Source organism: Carica papaya, chromosome 3 (assembly GCF_054855325.1).
Source record: "Carica papaya isolate Zhongbai chromosome 3, ASM5485532v1, whole genome shotgun sequence".
In the NCBI taxonomy this organism is placed as follows: Eukaryota; Viridiplantae; Streptophyta; class Magnoliopsida; order Brassicales; family Caricaceae; genus Carica; species Carica papaya.
In genome coordinates, this window is record NC_142311.1 from 27,387,910 (window position 1) to 27,410,856 (window position 22,947).

Sequence of the window (22,947 nt, forward strand, 5' to 3'; positions counted from 1 at the left end):
TAATTTAAATCCAAACTGAAAGCTTCAAACTTGAAACATGTTTAAGCCAATTACTTCCTACTGTTAAAGCCACTAACTGGGTAACCTATACAGCCTATATGTTTCTTGGTAACCATGGAAACTTCCAAATGTTAGCAAGATGACTGGACGGGTAATTGTCTGGTTGATAGGCATGCCATATAGGTATTCTTACCTCTGCCATCTCCAGTTTGCATTTGCATATTTATTCAAAAGCAAGATCACTAAACCCTATATCTATACACTGACAGCCATCAAAGTTTGTGCTCAACATCTAAAAAACGATTTACACAGCACCCAAGAAAAGAATAAGAAAACCCATTAACTTTTAAGAAAATGATACTTGGATTCTACATAACTTTCAGCATCCCAGAGGAAGGATCCAAATGCCACTGCCTCCAACACAAGCATTGTCAATCCTGAGAATGTAATAGAAATGATTTCGTCGTTAGATGTGTCAAGTGAACCATCTTCAAGAATCCTGATGTCAGGCCTCCCAAATAATGCCTGTGTCTGCTTTTCGATTGAAGAAATAGCTTCCTTGGATCTTATGGTCGCATATCTCTGAAGTGTCTCTGCATCCAAGTACATTACATAGGATCTTAGTCTATATGACTTCTCTTCGCCAGTATCCATGAAACTTCCTCTGTCCCCATCACCATCATCATCTGCTTGAATTACGATTAAGGAATCAGGATCCCATAGGCGGTTTTGTGAAGAAGGATAAGCAAACCTCCCCTCGTCTTCGTTGAAACCATCAGGAAGGGTGTTCATGGTTCTTTCAAGTTGGAAACGTTGATCGACTCTTCTAAGAAAATATCCATACATAACCGAAGCAGCATACAGCTTTCCAAGTTTAATTTTGCTAATCTGAACAATGGTATCCAGGGGACCTACCAACCGGTCTCCAAGCACAAGAGATAAATGGCTTTGTATCATTTCAAATGCTTCAGGAGAATGAACAGCTTCTAGTTTCTGCTCTTGGTTTGGCCAAAAATCAACTCGTCCAACAGGATCTGAAGTTGCAGTTATCTTAGGAATCATAGAAATGTCACTGTCTACAAACTTCTGCACAATCAAGCAGTAAATTATTTCTTCTAGTGTCTTTTGTGTTTCCTTCTCTTTTACTTCAGCTATTCGCCTGCAACTCATAGTTTTATTTACATTAGATCATTTTGTACAAGAATATCTATGTTATAGATGTTCTTTGTGTTACTGTGAAGTATTCAACACTAAATAATAACCCTTTCAAGTAAGTGGAAAGTTTATTTAAAATGATAGGTAAACATGTCTTTTGAAGGTGAAAACCCTCTGATGCAAAACAAAAAAGATATTATTTCAGAACAAATTTTCAATTAAAGAAGTTTTTGGAATTATTATTATTATTATTTGCATTCTTAAGTTATTTAGGTTTATTTAGACATTATAATATCTTAGTTTCCTATTTAGGTAGATCTTAATCTTAAGTATTATAGGAATCAAAATGTTTTAGATTTCCTTTATATAATTTTTCTTGTTACTGGTAATTAATGCTTACATAAAGATTAGTAGCTACTAGTGGATGCTAAAAGAACTTAGTGGGCATATGCAGAAAGATATTTAGTGTTATTAACGCTGCAGCCCTATGGAGGAAAATAAGGGATAATAGCCATCTTATTAGGGGTTGTATGGGCTGGCAGGTCGATAGGGGTGATGTTGTTAGTTTTTGGCATGATGAATGGATGGGGAACTTTAGCTTAAAGGACAGATTTAAAAGAATTTTTGATATTGCTAGCAACAAGGATACCAAGGTGGAGGAGATGTACGAAAATGTGGGGGAGTGAAGGGTGTGGGATGTGAATGTGAAGAGAAATCTACAAGATTGGGAAATAGATGAGTATAGCAGTCCGCTTTTGTTCCTGAATGACATGAAATTGAATAATGATATAGACAAAAGGCTTTGGAAGCTGGATGAGAAGAAAGGTTTCTCGGTGAAGTTTTTGTATAGCTTTCTCACTAAGAGTGACAACAGTGACAGCAAGTCAGCACCATATAAGAAGATTAGGAAGTCTAAAGCCCCTCCTAGAATGGCTTTTTTTGCTTGGGAAGTAGTCAATGAATGTATTTTTACTATTGACATGCTAAAAAGGAAGAGGAATTTTCTGGTTAGTAGATGTTACTATGTCATGATGATGAGGAAACATGCAACCATTTATTATTATCTTGCCCAGTGACATACAGCATATGAACCTCTGTTTTTGGGTTGTTAGGGTTAAATTGGATTATGGCTGGTAGTGTGAGAAATGAGTTGTGGCAACGGGTGAGTTTTTATATAAAAAAAAGACATTTATTTCTTATTCTACTTATTATTTTTTGGGTGGTATGGAAGGAAAGAAATGAGAGACCTTTTGAGGATATAGAGACTAACTTTACCAGAATTAAAGGTAGATGGATTCATATTTTTGCCTCTATTTTGTTCGGTCATGACATCAAAGATTGGGAAAACTTTGGTAATGAACCATTTGATTGACATGTAACTATTTTGTATATAGGTGGTACCCTCTTGATACCTTGTGCATAATAATACTTTCCTTTTATTTGAAAAAAACAAAAAGCTGCAGGCCCTACTGCCAGTCTTCCATAGTTGTGAGAAGGTGCCTTAAATTGGCACCTCAAGTATTATGGGCCCTTTAAGGAGGAAAAGAAGGTCAGCACAATAGCTTACCTACTGAAGCTACCCCTGGATGCACGGATATATCCAGTCTTCCATGTATCCATGCTCAAGAAATATGAAGGAAATTTCATAACTATTAACGCCCATTGTCTACTGTGGATTCTCAGGGCCAAATTATAGTTGAGCCTGAGCAAATACTGCAGAAAAGAAGTATGTTTCTTAGAGGCAAGCAGGTTGAACGGGCCTTAGGACACTGGAAGAATATGGGACCTGAAGAGACAACTCGGGAGAACTGGGAATTCCTGAAGGGTCAGTTTCCACATTTGACCTTGAACACAAGGTTGCTGTGAAGGAACCGAGAGTTGTCAAGAACAAGGCACTGTGCGGGTGAAATTGTCACCGTTTTCTGTCATTTGATTTTCTGTATTTTTCCCTTTTCTACAAGTTTTGGTTAAGAAAAACTGTTTTGGAATTCGTAGCAGTATGACAGATTGGGATGTCAGCTATCAATTCTGTCCTGGTCACACTGTACCCAGCCATGTTAGTACTGGTACAAATATTGTACCCAGTGATGGAATGAGCATATAAGAAAAATCTATAGAATTATTCTATTTTCACTCTTCCTTCTATTCTCCCTATTTCTCTATTCTCTCTATCCCTCTCCCTCTCTCTGCTCTTCTTCTCTTCTATACTTCTCATCAACTATTATCCTAGGCCTATGTTGGCCACCTCATGATTAGTGGTCTGAAAAATCCTTGGTTAACTCACACCCCTAGAAGAAGGATTTAATAAAATGCACATCATAGTTAATACAGATTAGGCCATAAAAGTATCTCAAGATATTTAGTAGAAATAATGCTCAAGAGTTCCCTCAGGAGTAAAGTCCAATCTCCATAATATTTTATAGAGGGGCACACTTTTTACAAGGTTATCAGCTTTGTCCTTAGGTTGCTTAGTCTGAGTTGGACAATGCAGCCTCTTTGGTAAAAGAGATTTCACCAACGAAGGGCATCTAGAGTGATAAGCATAGGAAAAAGTCATCTGGAAGGGGAAAAAAGAAGGGCGTTCTGAGGGATTAGCTTCTCTCTTTAGAAGAACTAGGGACGTATGGTTCTAGGTATTGCTATGGGTCATTTGGAAGAAGAAAAAAAGAGTTTTGGAGAGACTAGTTTCTCCCTTTGGTAGACTTAGGGGATGTAATGCTCGAAAACCTTTATTTTTTATTTTAAGAGTTATCCTTATACTTCTGATTAAGATTTTGGGGTCCTCAGATATGTTGACTGATTTGTAAAACTTTTGTATTTGGGCAGTACCCACTTGGTGCCTTGTTGACACAAATCTTTTCCTTTTTTTTTTTCTATAGAAAGAGAGTTATGGGTTTTGAGGGATAAAATGGTTTTTTGGCCTCATTGTGGGCTAAAGTTCATGGTTTCTTGGTTTCTTTGCAAAGGGATTGGCCTGCTCTCTAGTACTGATGATAAATTTCCTGTCCATCCTTCTGTTTTCTTGGTTTTGTTTCTGCTAGGAGGGAATTCTCCTTCCCTGTATTTAGCTTTCTCTATTTCTAATAAATTCTAGTTTCTTGTCAAAAATAAATAAATAAATAAATGCCACAGAGAGAGAGAGAGAGAGAGAGAGAAGTCACCTGTAAAGAAGATCCTGAGATAAAGAAGTTTCTTCTGTCTGGGCCTCTTTATCACTCTGTAGGTTCTCTAGCTGCTGATCAATGGCAGCAGGCAGTAAATGAGGATGCGTTTTTAATATTTGTGCCAGAAGCTGGCCAACTGGAGACTCCAATTGAACAGGAGCAATTGGAACCAAATTATCATTAGAATTCCCTGACGCACTCACAGTCAAGCCTCTCGTACGGCATTTGGGCAGTCCGATTCCCGGCTTTGGAATGCAAAACGAAGGATATCTCTATAAAAGAAAAGATAATATGAGATAGAACAGATATAAGCTAAAGAAAGAAACTAACAATCATTTGGACTTCAGTATATATAAGCCTCAGTGCAAAACACAAGCTATATAAGCAGAAATACAGAAAAAGTTCACATACTTCTCCAAGATAACCTGAGCCCATATAAATTTATCATTTCCTATTTTTCCTTTTACAAAATGCAAAATTCAAGCCATGCCTAAATGTTACTAGTGTTTATTAAAAGAGCTTTTCGAGTCTTAAACATCCCTCTACTTGGAAAATTACTTAAGAATTTAAGGGTTCCATATTTTTGCTTTCCATTCTATATTTTTCTCAGCAGTCCAACATATATCAATGACAAAGTCAACTGTGTCAGAATATTAATTTTTTCCTTTTATAAAATGCAAAATGCCGGCAATAACTAATATGTTAATAGGGTTTATGGGAAAAAGTATTTGCAGTTTTAAAATCACATATATTTGGAAAACTAGTAAGAGTTGAAGAGTTCCATATTTTGCTTTCCCCTCTATACTCTTCTCAGCAGACAGCATCTCAACATACATAAATTAAAAAGTCAATACTGTAAGACAGAACTCCATCCAATGGATTAAAAATTTAAAAGATATAAGTCTTTGAGTAAATCTCAGGTGCAGAACTCTTCGGTAATTAGACTCTATCCTTGCAAGTCACATGAACAGAAGATGACATGCTAAATGTTCTTCCTGGACTCATATTCTGTAATTCTCATTGTAACGTGTATCTAAATCAAATCTTCGGATCATGCTGCATTTATCTGTTCTGTTCAACGGGGAAATTTTCAAGAATGACTCTAAGGAGTTCAGCGGTACATAGAGGAACAAGTTCCTCATGATATATTTTATCAGGGACCTTAAAAAATGTTCTGGAACCAAGCAATTTAATTATCAAAGAAGTATCTCGAAAGATAGCTTATATGATGCACCAACTAAATAATTATTGACCGTTTTGTTACATTCAAGCTACTCAAAACTTACCACTCCCTTCTAATCAATCACTGCATAGATTCACCAGTTTTAATGATGAACCAAGGGTATATTATCACCAATTCTACATGACCTGATGGTGCAGCCTAATTGATAATAAAATTTGTTGTTTTGGACATCTGGGTTGTGTGTTGTCAAAGAATTATTATTAATTATTATGAAATTTTATTTTTCTAGGTAGGCAAAGTAGAACATTATTGTAGGAAGTTTTATGATCAGAAAGTTAGCTTTTTGTTTCCTCTTTGTAAGTTCTGATCTGTTTTTAGAAAAAAAATTAAGAGAGAGAGAGAGAGAGTTAAGTTTCTAAAATCTTTTGTCCTTTTTCCTTATACCTATTGTTCTTCGTTATTTTCTTCCACTTCTCCTAATCCCTCTTCTCCTAATCATAAATATAACGTTACTACTGCAGTAAGATCTGAGGAAATCGAGTCAGTTATTGCTAATTCCATCCATGTACGTCTTAGTCAATATGAAATTGTTTAAGGAAAAAAGAAAAGAAAAAAAAAAGAAAAAAGACTAAACAGGAGCCTTTTTTCCTATCAAGTTTCACTTCATTTTCCCACTATCCTATATTTTACCCTAAAAAAGAAATGCAAAAATCATATTTCTTACCAAATGCTCCCAACTCATTCATTTAAACAAAAAAAAAAAGAAAACCAAAAAGAAACGTTATGATTCCAACTTAATCAGTCCCTATAATCAAAAATTCCCCAGGAAATTATCAAATTATAAACGAAGAAAACATTAAAAAAAAAAAGAAAAAGAAAAGCAAGGAATCATATCTACAACACAAAAACAAGAAGCGCGGCACCACGAAATGCACAGACAGACTAAATTACACATCTATATCTGTACACAAGAGAGAAGGAAGGAGAAAGAGAAGGTACCTTGGAGAATTGAGGAGAAGAAGAGAAAAAAGCGGAGGAGTAATGAGAGACAGAGTGGACATGTTTGAGACAGAAACCTCCACCAGACGATGGAACTGCCACCGATACATCGCTTATAACTCCAGTTATCTGCATTATTTTTCCTCTGTATGTAATTCAATTGGTAGTTGAAACAGAGCAGAGGAAGATGGTGGTGGAAAAGAGACGAGGAGTGGCTGTTGAAGCAGAGGAGAACCTCGTTTTGTTTTATTTTATTTTATTATTATCTGGATATTTATATTAATATATAAATTATTTTTATATGTAAAATAATGTGAGTTTAATATGCACAAATAATTAGTTTTATTTATAAAAAATAACAACTTTTGGCATAAATTTATGAATTTTAAGTTTATTAATTTAACCGATTAATATTTAAATACAATATGTTTATGGTAAGAAATAAAAAATTCTTAAAATTAATTGTTTTTGATAATTTTGAAAATATATTCTTTTTTCTTAGCCTTTTTCATTTAGAAGTAAAGGAAAAGTATTATTTACAATAATTAATGTAGATAATTAAAAATAGAGAGTAGATATGATTGCCCATTGAATTTACCCTCATAAAAGAATTTATTTTAATCATATTGAAATTAATATTTAGATAATTCACAATTAGTTGACATTCATAGATGTTTCTTTTTTGAAAAGGCTAAAGTATAAGTAGTTAAATTTCAAATAAATTATTTAAAAAAATGAATTTAAAATAGTAAAATAAATAGCATTAATAAGAAATTAAGAACTTATACTTTATATTAAGATAATAAACATTGAATTTCCAAATAATTGAGTAAATTTTTTTAAAAAAAATGTATTATTTTTTAGGGAAAAAATTATTATCTTAATTTTATTTAAAATTATCAAAAGGCTAATTTTTTAATTTTCTTTTAACTTAGTATTAAACTATCATTTTCATTCAAATATCTATTATATTTGCATTATATGTAACTAAAGTTTGAACCAAACTCAAATTCATCACTAATTGAACATAAAATATATAAGGTTATATTGATAAAGTATATATAAAATATTAATATTTTAAAAACAATAATGCAAGCAAAGCACCATCATTTAACTTTTTCCTACAGAAAAAGAGTATTAGTTTCCACACATCAATATGTACCAAAGATAACATATAATCATAATGATTCAATCCGAGTTACAGAGTCTCACATACCATATTTGATACAAATAAGATTTGATTTGAACACTGTGAATAATACCCTCTTTTCTTAAACATAAAAGGGCCAGGACAGAACTTCACACTTTTACATACCCAATTACCATACCTTCAACTATCATCAACTGTAAACACGAGTTGAATCAGGATTTAACTATGATAGGACAACCAGATCCCTAAAACTAATCAAGGTCAGCTACATTTTTAACTTTTTTTGTTTTTTCAGGTTATCAAACTAAATGCTATGCAAAATAGGAACTTCCTGTTGCTAACTTGTTAGGTTATGCTCCCAGAACCTCATAATTAAACAGGTCAAGATACCCTACTGACCACTCTGTGCCGTCTCCGTTTGTCCAGTCTGTTGTGCTTCATTGCTCGAATGTTGGTCATTCCTGCCAGATCTAATGTCTTCATGTCCCGGAATTTCCCCAAGTCTTGCCTGAAAGAACCCCAGATAATTCAGCATCAGCACAAAATAATCCATTTATAATCCGGTGAAAGAACAACATCACTGCTAACTCAAAGACTGTTTTTAAACCATTAAATAATTCATTTATTAAATATGATATCTGATTTACGAGCTAAATTCTACTTCACCATTCACAAGATTCACTAACACCAGCATTTTCCACTCAAAACAAATTGTGCTTATCTGCTATGTAAATTTTTTCCTTTTCTTTTTGGTGAGGATATCTGATATATAAATTAGTCTTAAAGTGGATACTGAAGTGGGAGGGGAAAGGGGGACACTGCAATCGCAATCATTTTTATAACTCAATTAAAGACCTTCACTTTAAAAATCATGGCATCAATCTATTGCTAGCAAGTAACAACAGCTAGCAATTTTCAGCTAGTAAAACACAACTAGAAGATTACCTTGAGAGAGTTATTCTCTGCAACAAGCTGCTCATATTCACACTTGATCCTATTCACTTCTGCTCTTAGATTGCCATTTTCCTCTTTCAGGGATTCTGCTCTTTGTGCCAGCTCATCACATTCAGCCTGACTCAACAGCAAGCAGGTACATTAAAGAATTTATATGAGCATGATACCTATACAAAGACAGACAGGATTAAAATATTCATATCGAGGCTGGATTACCTGCTTGCGTAACCTGGATCTGCGAGCAGACTCTCTATTTGACTGCTTTCTTCTCTGTCGTTTTAGCTCTCTTTCATCCTAATCCATGAACCATTAATTTTTTAGATACGAAGGACAACTTGATAAAAACAATGTTAGAACATGAAATAATATTAGACTTCTAAAAAGAAATTTATATTCCCACATCTCAACTTCTCTTCACCATGTTAAGCGTAAAACTATCATAAGGCAAGATGCCTCCTGTACCATTACAATTATTGTCTCTATTATTAAATATTTGGAAGAAAACAAAACTTCTATCTCCATACGGATTGGCAATAAATATTGCCCAGATAAAAGCATTACTGAAGCAAGATGCCTCCTGTACCATCAAAATTATTGTCTCTATTATCAAATAATTGGAAGAAAACAAAACTTCTATCCCAATATAGATTGGCAATTAATATAAAAGCACTACTGAAACATTCTTGGCATATAAATAATGGGATAACAGGTCCTACACGCCTTAGAACAAACATTTGCTTACATTCCAGAACATATTATTGCTGGAATTCGCTAATCAAACAGGCAAAGAAATAAGATTACAGATACAAAACACATATTCAAACAAAATGAATGAACATTTTACTCCCTCCTTCCAAACAAATGATTTTATTCAGCCTTTCAATTTTATATTCTCTTGTGAAAAAGGGAAGTCAATCAGATATCTCCGCATTTTCTCAATATAAATCCATCAAACATATAATCCACAAATCCAATTATGAAAGAAAAGATAACCAAACAAAACCTGATTACGAAATTTGATTCATCATAGAAAAATTAAACAGCAAACAGGGAAAAGGTTAAACACTTCGATTACTTGATAACTTTTTTTTAAATAAAAGTATTAGATTTATTGATAGACACGAAGGGGGTGCAAACCCATATGCAAAATATTTATATATCAATCAAAATATCAATAAGGTTCCAAAATCCTCAAGATTAAAAGGATGACCCTTAATTAAGAAACCCAGAGTTTAGAACCAACTATCCTTGACCCTATCAAAACCTCCTTCATTGCCCTTAAAAGCATTTCAATTTCTTTCCTTACAGACTATCCAAAAGATGGCAAGGGAATAAGGCTGAGATATTTCTTCCTGCGACTGATACTCTTTTACGCCCAAATTTCCTCCTTCACCGAGCCGACCGTTTACCCAATTAATATCCAAGATGCCATAAGCAAGGATCCATAGTCTGTAAGCAAAGGGACACCACAGAAGAATGTGATTGCACGACTCTGCATTCTTTTACACAAGTAACATCCATTCACCAGAATCCTTCCCCTCCTAATCAGCTTATCCAGAGTTACAATACACCCTTCAACTGCCTCCCATGCAAAAAAGACTATTCTAGGTGAAGCATTGACCTTCAAGATTTGCTTGAAAGGAAAGTATATAGTCGTGATCTCCCTTCTAGTCAGGTAATTGTAAAAAGATCTAACAAAGAAAATCCCACTAACATCGAGGCTCCAATTGGGTCAGTCTTCTGTCCCAGCCGGTGTAGCCTTGGCAAGAGTGAACAACAAGGCTTTACACTCCCTAATTTTTCAATCATTAAGATTCCTTATGACCTCCATAAAACACTCTGCGTTCTCCATATTGCCAATGTAGGAATCCTCTATCAATGCATCCTTGTACCGAGCAATTACATAAATCTGAAAAAATTGATCTCTGAGAATACCACCCTCCAACCACACATCATGCTATAGATTGACTCTATCGCCAATTTCAATCTTCCATATGATGCAGGCTTGGAACTTCTTCTTGTCCATGCATATTTTCTTCCACATCCTGTTACCATGGGATCTAAACACCTCCATAGTGAACCAACCCTATGTTCACAGTACCGAAAACTTAGCCTCAATCACCGTCCACCAAAGAGTCTCATTTCATTCATGAATCTCCGAAGTCATTTCCCTTGCAAGGCCCTATTAACCTCAACCAGTGATCTTAGACACAGCCCCCCAAGTTGAATTGGCTTTTTGACCTTATCCCATGCCACAGGATTATATCTCCTATTCCCTTCAAAGCCACTCTATAAAAATCTGCAGTAGATGGACTCCAATCTCTTAGCCACACTCCGAGGTATTCATTCATGAATCTCCAAAGTCATTTCCCTTGCAAAGCCCTATTAACCTCCACCAATGATCTTAGACACAGCCCCCCAAGTTGAATTGGCTTTTTGACCTTATCCCATGCCACACGATAATATCTCCTATTCCCTTCAAAGTCACTCTATCAAAATCTGCACTAGATGGACTCCAATCTCTTGACCACACTCCAAGGTATCGTCCTCAGAGGCATGTAATAAATAGAAACATTGGCCACAATGTTTTTAATGAGAGCAAGTCTCCTCCCCCTTCGATAGGAGATTTCTCTTCCATCCTGCCAACTGCTATTCAAAATGTGCAACCACCAGATCCCGAGTCAAAACATTCTTATATTTGACTCCCAAAGATAACTTCAAATACTTTATCGACAATCCTATACATTTACATCCGAGAATACTAGCCAAACTACAAGCATCCTTCCCCTCACCTAGTCTCACCACTTCGGACTTAGCAAGATTGATGTTGAGTCATGAAACTACTTGGAAGCTTAACAGAATACATTTGATGTTTAGTAAAGTTCTTTTACTCAATTCATAGAAAAGAAACGTGTCGTCAACAAAGAAAAGGTGGTTCACCTCCTCCACACGCTCTCCATCTCCTACCTTCAATCCCTTAAATAGCTCAAAATATCTGGCCCTCAAATGCATTTTATTAAGAGCTTCCATAACTATGATAAACACTAAGGAGCGACAAAGGATCATCTTGTCTGAGTCCTTTGTTAGTTATGAAGAAAAAAGATGGTCTCCCATCAACTATGGCAACAAAGGAGATTGTTAAAATACATTTCCTAATCCACTCTGTCGTTTATCCTCAAAGCCCATCATTTTCACCATACAATCAAGAAGAAGTTCCAGTTCACATGGTCCTAGGTTTTTTCTATATCAAGTTTGCATAAAATGCCCTGACGATTCTTTTGTTTTAGCTCATCAACAATCTCATCAGCAATTAGAGCTACATCCAAAATTTGTCTGCCCATCATAAAAGCATATGTTGACACTCACCCACCACTTTTCCCATAATCTTTTCATTCTCCTTGTTAGTACTTTAACAATGAGTTCATACATACACTCCATGAGGCTAATAGGTCTGAATTCTTTGTACTTGTCGCCCCCTCAACTTTGGAGATAAGTATCAAGAAAGTGGAATTTAAACTTCTGATAAAAAACATGGAATTTATTGAAAAGCTTGATGATGTCATCCATGCCAACACTTCTGGAGAAAAGCTCATATTGAAACCATCAAGCTCTGGAGCTTTATCCTTCCTAGAACGCATAAGGCCATCTAAAATCTCTTCCTATGAAAACCTCTGTTCAAGAGACTCAACTTTGATCGTCAAGTGACCTAAAGGTCAAATCCTCCAATTTTGGACCAGAAATCCTCTGAATATAGCCTAGTGAAATAGGATTTTACTCCTTCCCTTAGATCCTCATTTCCCTTCACCACACAGCCGTTAGTCTATAACTCCATATTGTTGACTCTCCCATGATGATTAGTCATACAGTGAAAAAACTTAATATTTCTATCTCCCTCCTTGATCCATCTAGTTCTTGATTTCTCCCTCTAAGAGATCTCTTCCATTTGGATCCTGTCTGAATTCAAGTCTGATAGTCTTCCTGCAAGTTAAATCATCGGTGGATAGACCCACTTCCCCCTCCCTCTTGTCAAGACTCTCCAACTCTTGGCATAAGGAATGAGTGACTAGAGACTCCCCCCCACCCCCCTTCTTCTCCTCTTTCAACTACTTACCTATTTCGGTCTTTATCACCCATAATTTACTAGCCACCCTATAGCTTGCATTCCCTTCCACCATCATATCATTCCACCAATTTCTAATTTCATCTTGAAAACTCGTTACTCTTAGCCATTTGTCCTTAAATCTGAAAGGAAAAGGCCCCTATTTTATCCCATCAAGATCAAGACAAAAAGAGAAATTGTCAAAGATTGTGCGTTATAGTTTTTGACATAGCCCATAACCCTAGAACTGACATGATACTAATATAATAAATCTATCAATCCTAGAGCAAGTCGGATTCATCCTTTGATTCAACCAAGTTTACCTATGGTTAGAGGTAAATCCAATAAATCTACTCTCTCCAATGTCCCCTAAAGTTCATCAGCAAAAATCCTAGAGAAGTGTTCTCTAGATATATCCTACCTATGCAAGACCATGTTAAAATCACCCCGACCACCCAAGAGAAATCTCATTTCCTTTTGTATTATCCCAAAGTCTTCCCATATCTTACTTCTCTCCCTACCCTTGCCATTTTTCAATACACCCATTAGAACACCCATCAGTACCCTCCTATCCTCAAACAGGTAGGAAACAAAGCAATAACCAACCAGAACCTCATCGCAATTGAGAAGACCATCATTCCATATGATTACAATCCCATCAGCGGCCCCATTAGTTGGTAATTTCCACAAACCAATCTCCTTGATCTTCCACACACTCTGAGTCATACTAGCTGATATGGAGCTTACTTTCGTTTCCTGAAGGTAAATTACCTCATGTTTCCATCGCTTCATGCATCCCTAATCACATGTCTCCTTTTGCGGTCATTTATACCCCTAGCATTCCATGAGATTATACATCCTAACATAGAACCAGATTTAAGTTTTCCCCCTCTCCCTTCTCTCCTTTTCTTTTGTTGTCATAGTTCATAATAGAATGCAGCCTTTATAATTCTTTAATCTTATCGACCCCCTGCTTCCTCCTAGCCGAGGATTGACATCAACTTCCTTCCACCTTTTCCTTCCTTCTCCTCTCAATCTCCTCAAATAAAGTCATGCCCTACTCCTCAAAACTTACCCCCCAACATCTTGCTGATTCGTTGGATATTTTGAAAAACCTATTTGATGTTATCCTCCTCACTTGCTCCTTTTGGAGCATCTTCAATCCCTCAATTGGCAACCACAACCACTTCCTAGATCTCCTTCATACTCCACCCTGCCAAATCCTCCATCTGCCTCGGTGCTCCTTGCTAGAAACATTGCCAATAGCAACGCAGTCACTTCCCCAGCCTCTTTTAGATCGCGCACACTTTTACTTCTTTCAATCGTCAATGTTGTTTCCTCCACCCTTATTGGCTCCTCTCCCATCCAATTCTCCCGGATCTCAGTTATGGTCTTTGTTATCAGAAGACATTTTGGATGCCATCTCATCCTCCTCATTGCGGCTAGCGTCGCGATTCCTCTCTTCCCCAATTCTCAACCCTAGCTGTCTCTGAGGCTCACGGGTCATGGACCTCCATTCACGCTTGGGCTCAACATTCTTTTTGGCCCATTTTTCTTTTCCAACCCAAGTAGAGTTTTCTCCTCCTTCCGACTTATTCCTGTTTCGGCTCCTTAGCACTAAGCCCATTCAGGGTTTTTAAGTCATCAAAAAAATGCAAGCTTTTTGTGTTTTGCTAGGTTTTAAATTTAAACGGACCCAGTTTAATGTTGGGTCATTTCTTCCTTACCTAGCTCCCACTCTTTGTCCCTCCTTCAGCACATCAGTATAACATGCGCCAATCACCTCCACCATCATTTTCATGACTAACTTACAGCTTGGGCAACTCACCATGCACAGAATATGGTTGCTTGAGCCACTACCAAGCTTTGCTCCACCCTATCCGTACTCACATGTTTCATGCCCCCAAATTTCCAAATCTACTGTGTTGGTGGCCAATCCACCATCTCATATAGGGCTACCACCATCCGCCCGCTTGGGGTCCCTCCAGGATAAAAACTCTCCTACTTTCCTCCCCTTTCTTCTCAGTAATCACCAGAAATTTTCCCCTTTAGCTTCCTCCAATGGCCAACCAAACTTGGTGATCTCTACTAACTTTATTTTGCCCCCAAAAAAGTTCCCTCCTTTTGTCAGCACATCAGTATAACATGCGCCAATCACCTCCACCATCATTTTCATGACTAACTTACAGCTTGGGCAACTCACCATGCACAGAATATGGTTGCTTGAGCCACTACCAAGCTTTGCTCCACCCTATCCGTACTCACATGTTTCATGCCCCCAAATTTCCAAATCTACTGTGCTGGTGGCCAATCCACCATCTCATATAGGGCTACCACCATCCGCCCGCTTGGGGTCCCTCCAGGATAAAAACTCTCCTACTTTCCTCCCCTTTCTTCTCAGTAATCACCAGAAATTTTCCCCTTTAGCTTCCTCCAATGGCCAACCAAACTTGGTGATCTCTACTAACTTTATTTTGCCCCCAAAAAAGTTCCCTCCTTTTGTCAGCACATCAGTATAACATGCGCCAATCACCTCCACCATCATTTTCATGACTAACTTACAGCTTGGGCAACTCACCATGCACAGAATATGGTTGCTTGAGCCACTACCAAGCTTTGCTCCACCCTATCCGTACTCACATGTTTCATGCCCCCAAATTTCCAAATCTACTGTGCTGGTGGCCAATCCACCATCTCATATAGGGCTACCACCATCCGCCCGCTTGGGGTCCCTCAGGATAAAAACTCTCCTACTTTCCTCCCCTTTCTTCTCAGTAATCACCAGAAATTTTCCCCTTTAGCTTCCTCCAATGGCCAACCAAACTTGGTGATCTCTACTAACTTTATTTTGCCCCCAAAAAAGTTCCCTCCTTTTGTCTAGTAGAACTCTGGCAAAGCTCCCAGCAGCTGTTCAATCTCCTCACCCCAGACCGTTATCGTCGACCTGAACCCCCTCCTATTCTTGCTCACCCTTATTCCTTCTCCTCTCTTCCCTACATTAAAGAATTTACTTTCAATAACCAGAAACTTCCTGGTCAGAGAAATGGCAATTGTCCCCTCACTGCTTGCCGGTAAACGCAAGCAAAGAGGAGGAAAATCTGCCCTTACACCAGATTGTCACCCATGTCCATACAGATTCTCTCCACACAAAATCCAACTTCTCTTCGTTAAATAGAACACTTCAATCACAAATCCCAAATTTTTTTTTTGAAATAAAAAGTGTAACGAATATATATATTAACATGGTACCAAGAAAACAGAGGATCTCACCTATTAGAAAAGCTTTATAATGTAGTTAGTGTATCAATGACATATTCAAAATCCTCATCACTAATTATGTCATATCCAAACAAAATATACCCAAAATAATGCAGCGATCTATTTTTTAATCTATACAAATCACCCTCTTGACCCTCAAAAGCCCTAGAATTTCTCTCCTTCCATAGAACCCAAAAAATGGTCAATGGAATCATTTTGGACAGCTTTCTATCAAAGTGCGCACCATCCGAAGCCCACAATTCTTCCCTTACAGACCTAGCCACCGCCCAATTAATACTGAGTAGATTGTAATAAGGCTCCACAACTTAAAAACCACAGGACACCACAACAACACACGATTACACGATTCTTATGCTTTCATGCATAAATAACATCTGTTTGAAATGCAAAGCCCTCTAGCTTTTAATTCGTCAACAGTTAATATACACTCCCTACAAGCTTTCCAAGCAAAAAAACGCTATTCTTGGTGGGACTTTAGTTTTCCAAATCTACTTCATAGGGAAATGATGTATCCGTTCAAGATCTTTCCCGGTAATCTAACAACAATAGGATTTCACTGAAAAACTACCGCTTTTTTTCAATTTCCCAACAACTCTATCATCCACAAAATTTATCTGCTGTAAAGCAAGCAACTACAGTAAGCTTTCATACTCACAGACTTCCCAATCTTGTAGATTTCTTGAAACATTTATCCACCATACCACACTGTCATTATTCATTTTGTAAGCATCCTGGACCAGCACATTTTTTGTCTGTGCAATAGCATAAATTCTCGGATATTTACTCCTCAAGCTCTCATCCCAAATCCAGACATCATTCCAAAATTTTATTCTATTACCCCTACCAATTCTCCACCACAGATTGTCATGGAAACTAGGCCACAGCATCAGAATTTTTTTCCATAAGCTTTTGCCATGCTGCTTCTCAGATCTCTCACCCCCTCTGTTATCCCAATTAGATCACCCCATCTGATTGCAACTATCCTCCTCCATACAAAATCTCCACAGCCATTTCCCCTGTAGAGCCACATTTAAATCCACCAAGAACCTATAATTCCCAAACCCCCATATCTAGGATGCCTTTTAACCTCATCCCATTTAACTAAATGAAATTTCCGGTTCTCCTCATCATCACCCCACAGAAAACTATTCTGAATGGTTCCTAACTTTTTAGCAATATTAATTGGAATTGTAAGAGTAGATAAGTAGTAAATAAGTAAGTTGGCCATGGTGTTCTTTATAAGAGTGAGTCTGCCTCCCTTGGATAAAAAATTCCTCTTCCAACTAGCAATTTTCCTTTCAAATAATTCAACCACTAGTTTCCAAGTAGTTTTATCTTTATACTTGGCACCCAAGGGCATCCCTAAATACTTAATCGACAAAGACACCTCCTTGCATTCCATCACTTCCGCGAACAGTCTACCATTCCCTTCTCCCCCGATTCTGACCAATTCCATCTTCTGCAGATTTATCTTTAATCCTGAGACACCGGTTTTGTGCAAGTCCCAAATTAACTCTCATTTGTTGTTTAGAAAAAAATAAAATAACTCTCATTTGACTCTTACAAAATTATCGCTGCTCCTTAACAAAAGAATTTTTGCATTTTTCCCTTTTCAGGAAACTAACACCTTGTAAAATAGCAAAAAAGGACAATAACCAGTATTTGCAAAATTTTATGTTATAAATCTAACAAGGACAACGAGTAACAGAAGGTTGACAGAGCCTCATGACATTATTAGAATTCAGTTATAAACCATGATAATAGAAGTGAATTAAGAAGACAACCTGCAGCCAGAGCTGTGACTGGACATTATCCCGTGATCCAGTAGGAACAATTCCTCCAGCAACTTGAGTTGCAGGAACCTTACCCCGCATTGCAGGAACAGTGGATGAAGTTGGAGCTCCCCAATAATCCATTCCAACATTCAAGTTTGTTGTGGGACCAGGAACAGCTGCTGGAACACCAGACATTTGAATTATAGACATAGTCTGGTTCATCATTGTGTGAGATGTGTTTGATCCTCCATTTTGGGTGCCATTTGCTGAACTACCATTCTGAGATGCTTCTGCTGAAATCGGTAGATTATGGATATGCTTTGTCAATATATATCACTGCTAATATGATAAGAGCATACGAAAGTCAATGTGCAAACCAAACCTTCTAAGGAATCCTGCCTGCACCCAGACTTCAACTGAGACTCCTACAAAGATGAATAAAAATTAAAATAAAGTATGTTCTCTTTAACTGTAAATGAAGTGAAAATTATGCAAATACCAAATTCTCACAAAAATGTGAATGAATAAAATCATCTTTTACTAACAAGATAAACCATGTAAGTTGAGGTTTTTAGAGAAAAACAGCAGCCAAAGTTCCTACTACAAATAACGGTTTTCGCAAGTGATATAACAGACTGTCTTTGTAGACCAACACAACTACCATTACATATATTAGACTAATATATGGGTTTTAACATTTCTCGCCCACATTTGGTCCAACCATACCCACAACAAATAGCATAGAAGATAACACTACCATTGGAACAACTTTCTAGCCTTCATGAAAAGTGAATCAACCTAGTCCAAATTTCCCAAAAACCAGGAAACAAGAAGAAACAGCAGAAGAGAGAAACAAAACTAGGAATCAACAATGAGAATCAATCAAAATCAGTAAATATATACAGTAAGTTCATGATGGAGTTATGGAAATTAAACCAAAGAGAATCAATCAAAATCCGTAAACATATACAGTTGAATGGCACTTACATTCTGAGAGTTTGCATCACTTCCTTCACTCGTACCTTCACTTGCACTCTCGGCACTGCAGATCAAAATGATTCCAAATGTTTTAGCTTTTCACTGACAAGTTTATCCGGCACTAAGAACAAATAAACTGAAATACAAGCTCAAATAAGATTATCTAAGTGCCATCAAAGCCCATCCACAATGGTGCATGCCACAAGTCAAACAAGTCTCAGACTCACAGAACATGAAATTATTTTGGTCTCCAATAACCCAAAATCCAACCATTAAATAATTTTGGATAATGTGAAGGAGAATAAATCTCTCCACGAACTTAATGCAGGGAAAGCTTCAAGCAATGCTTCACTTCCAATTCCCAATGAACTCTGCTAATTGTATTACAAAATCTTGGTTCCTCTCCTTACTTTCCTTTCTGTGCAAGCCCACTAGAAGTTCTCCTCCCCCAATAAGGCATAAAGGGAATCTAAAAATTGCATTTCACTCACAGATCGTTCACCATGGAACTTTACATGCCTTTTGGAATAAACTCCATTAGTAGATGGCCCTGATGTTTTCACAAGCTCATTGTTCTTTCCCGTAATCATGTTCAAACTGCCCAAACTTCCTTTTGATCTTTTAATGGGCAATTTTTCCTTCAAATCAGATGGCCTACCATCTGCCTCCATGCTGGCAGGAGCATTTCCCTACATGCAAACTTAGAAGTTACTATCTATACAGACATACGGCAATCTTAAGCCTACTCCAGAGGAGGAAAAAACTTATACAAGACACAGTAGCATGAGAAACTCACAGAAGCCTCAGCAATGCCATTTGGAGAAGGCATAGCAAAAGGACTGAAAGAATAAGAACCCTGATTGAAATTAGAATACAATAGACCGTTAGCTTCTGTCAGATGATGAAGAAAAATAAATATTTTATGAGCTACAACTGAAGCTGATGGATAAGAAAATACCGGAGGCATAGAAGGGTGAGCATATACACCATGGGGATACATTGCAACATAAGGATGAGGTGGGGTTCCATAAGGAGGCATAATGTGCTGCAACCAAAATCTTACACTTAAAACACCACCCTTGACCCGCCACAAGGAGACTTAAAACAAGTAGAAAAACATATTCAAATAATAAATATCAAAATAGATTAGGTTCTTTTTTTCATTTTAGAAAAAGAAAGGATAGCAAATTCTCATTATAAGTCTTTTAGCTCCAGCAGAAGAAGTTAGAAGAGATCGTTTCTGTTGCATGAGTTACCATGAATAAATGAACAAGAATTTATAGCACCACTTTTTACACAATAGAATGAATAATACAGTACTATAATTTCCCTTCCTGTAACCTTATTTTACAGCATAACTCTAGATGTTTAAGTTCAAGGATGTTTCACTGACAGTTTCTCAAACCAAAACATGCTTTCTTAAAACTATTCCAGCCAAGGCCACATCCAGTCTTAAACACAATAGTCAAACTAAATTCAAGCCTTACTCAACTCTTTTTCAATATTTAAAATAACTATCCGCAATATCAACCAAAAGTTACACGGATTTCTTATTACTTTAGGTTCCAAGGAATGCCTAAGATCAATCTGATCACTAAAATTTCGGCAATTCAATAACAGCACGAGAATTAGTTCTGGCAACCACGTTCAAGCATCAAAAATAAAATACCAATTCGGAAACACAGATACCTGAACCCCCCACATATATGGGTGAGCTTGGGGACTTGATGCCAAGAAACCATGTGGTGGTATAGGAGAATATGCCTGTTAGAAAGGGCAAATATGCAACAAAAATAATCAATTACATGGACGCATAATATAAATATCCAAATATAGAAGAATTTCTCCACGGAACCTGAAATCCCGACCAATCGGGGTTTACAGTGCCGGTGCTAGTGGTTGATGCCTGCTCCTGAAAAACATAAATGTATCTTAAATAGAAAACTAAAAATGCAATTTGATATTAACTTTAAATCAATACAAAAAGCCTTAATTCAACAAAAGAGACAACTATACCTGTGTGGTAGTAGCAGCAGGGGGTGTCTTAGCCTCCTTTTCTTTTGCTGCTTTATCCATTTCACTGCTCCCCATGATTATATTTACTAGTTTCTATGAGCCCTCAAAACCATCCTACAATATCCACATCACCGTCATCACATACACTTCTTACCTATTGAAAATGACAAATTAATTCAAATTGCACCCACGATTTAAATTTCAAATCTATGACTTAATCCAATTTACAGGAAATTCAAATAAGTCCTAAACGCATTAAAATTTACTGCATTCACCAAGATTGACTAAAAAATTTCCTTGATGCGTTCCCAAAAAAAGAAGAAAGCTGAGATTTTATCAAAATTTGAATGCTTCCTCTATTTTCCTATATTTACTCAACTTCACAAACCGACTAGCATACGTATTCACTCACATACAACACATTATAACATGCCCCAATTTATGACACAAAGCTGAGGAAAACGCATCAACTAAAATAATCCAACCCTATTGCAATCAGATCAAATTTCAAGCTCCAACATGCAAAAAAATAAAACGAAAAATAACTAATGAGTTTAATCAAAAACAAGAAAACCAAGTGTTATAACCGACAAAGCTGATACAATACAGTTAAGAATTATATTTACCGATTTTTCCAAAGACAATATGAAGATATTGCGATGAAAATTCCGTAATCCGATAATTAAACCGATGGCGTTCGAGCTGAGGATGAAGAACGAAAGGGAGACAGCGAGTTTTGATTCTTTGGTGGGAGGGGGCACGGAGGTCAGTGACGTAAAAGATTGGGGCAAAATTGAGAAACAAAAAGCCGGTGATTTTGTAGAAACTGAATAGATTGAAAATTTGGAAGACGATCAGAGTGGCGAAGATGATTTTAGGGTTCGTTTTTGGTGCAGAGATGGAGAATGAGAGGGTTCACGGAGCGGAATCTGTGGGTGATCGTACGGTAGTCGAAATTTTTTTTTCCTTTTTTCTCACCTTCTGACATTTTGCGTTCAAGGTTGAAATACCCTTTCTACCCCTTTCTTATTGTTTTCTATTATTTATTTAATACCGCGATAATCATGACGCAAAAAAGATGGACGGCGAAGATATGTATGGTTCCTAGCTCCAATTATATGATAAACTTTTCAGTATAGAAAAATTTGTTATTTGTTAAAATACTTAGAAATATTGTTTTATACTATATTGAATAATATACTAATATTACCATATGTTATTATAATCATATAAATAATAATAATAAATCTTATGTTTAAGTGAACAAAAATTTTACATAAATGTAAGTATTGATAATAAAATATAAAATGATATTATTTTTTAATCTAATAAAATATATTAATGCTATCTTATTGAAGTGAATTAAAAAAATTATATTAATTTTATAATTGAATAATTTGAACATACCAATTGATTATTTCTTTATGAGTTAATTTTTTTTATGAATAAAAAGGTTAAATAAGATTTTTAATCAGTTGTGTTTAGTCTAAATAAAAGAATATAATTATTATAAAATATTTATTTTGCCAAATACGTAATAAATTTATTGAGTTTTAATTAAATTTAATCATCATAATTTTTTCAGCGTACTTTGTATATATATTTGTGTATTTAAATATAGTATCATATATAAACATAATTATATATTTATTATATATTATATACCATTTATATATTTATATGTATAAACATTAATGCACATATAATAATTTACATTAAATTTCTTTTTTAATCAATTTTATATTTTTTAAGTAACCATAACTATTTAACCAAACATATTATTTGTTTAAGTCTTGTTTACTTTTGGCCTTTTCTTTCTCTATTATCTCTATCATACTTCTATTGTTATTATATCTATATATTTTTCTTAGATAATTTAATTTTGGCTACAAGTATAAACTTAGTTTGTATTGTGTTTAAGGTTCATAATAGTATGTTTTGCTTATCATGATCATCTTCTGGCATACTAAAACCCTTTACAAAATGAAAGTCATCAACATTGTATTTTTAATGCATAGTAATCTAGTGCGAGAGATGAAGAATGTCCATGTATGGTTGACTCTTTATATAAAAAGAAGTTTTTTAACTTTAGGGCTATATTATAAATGATGAAGTAAAATCCACTAGAGGTTTTATTCTAAGGTAATGGAGCAAATAAATGTTATTATTGATATTCTGATCATTGAATAAGGTAA

General features: G+C 36.0%; 2 protein-coding genes across 4 annotated transcripts; both read right to left on the reverse strand.

The window, feature by feature from the left end:
- Window positions 1-6,757, reverse strand: LOC110806667 (beta-casein (DUF760)). Its single transcript, XM_088216401.1, has 3 exons — window positions 6,502-6,757; window positions 4,317-4,591; window positions 1-1,159 (listed from the first exon to the last, which is right to left on the reverse strand). The coding sequence occupies exons 1-3, from the start codon at window positions 6,634-6,636 to the stop codon at window positions 340-342; spliced, it is 1,230 nt and encodes a 409-aa protein (XP_088072527.1). The 5' UTR covers window positions 6,637-6,757; the 3' UTR covers window positions 1-339.
- A 901-nt stretch (window positions 6,758-7,658) lies between these two features.
- On the reverse strand, window positions 7,659-21,741 carry BZIP68 (basic region/leucine zipper transcription factor 68). 3 transcript variants are annotated; one of them, XM_088216404.1, is made up of 13 exons: window positions 21,379-21,741; window positions 20,753-20,866; window positions 20,592-20,648; window positions 20,426-20,500; window positions 19,695-19,781; window positions 19,533-19,592; window positions 19,256-19,425; window positions 18,746-18,800; window positions 18,141-18,183; window positions 17,768-18,048; window positions 8,822-8,899; window positions 8,597-8,722; window positions 7,659-8,159 (listed from the first exon to the last, which is right to left on the reverse strand). In XM_088216404.1, exons 2-13 carry the CDS (start codon window positions 20,825-20,827, stop codon window positions 8,043-8,045), a joined length of 1,224 nt encoding a protein of 407 aa, XP_088072530.1. In that variant the 5' UTR covers window positions 20,828-20,866; window positions 21,379-21,741; the 3' UTR covers window positions 7,659-8,042. The 3 variants fall into 3 exon arrangements, with proteins under 3 accessions (XP_088072530.1, XP_088072528.1, XP_088072529.1); XM_088216402.1 differs by having other exon boundaries at window positions 17,768-18,051; XM_088216403.1 differs by having other exon boundaries at window positions 17,768-18,051; window positions 20,753-20,906.
- Between the last annotated feature and the right edge of the window lie 1,206 nt (window positions 21,742-22,947).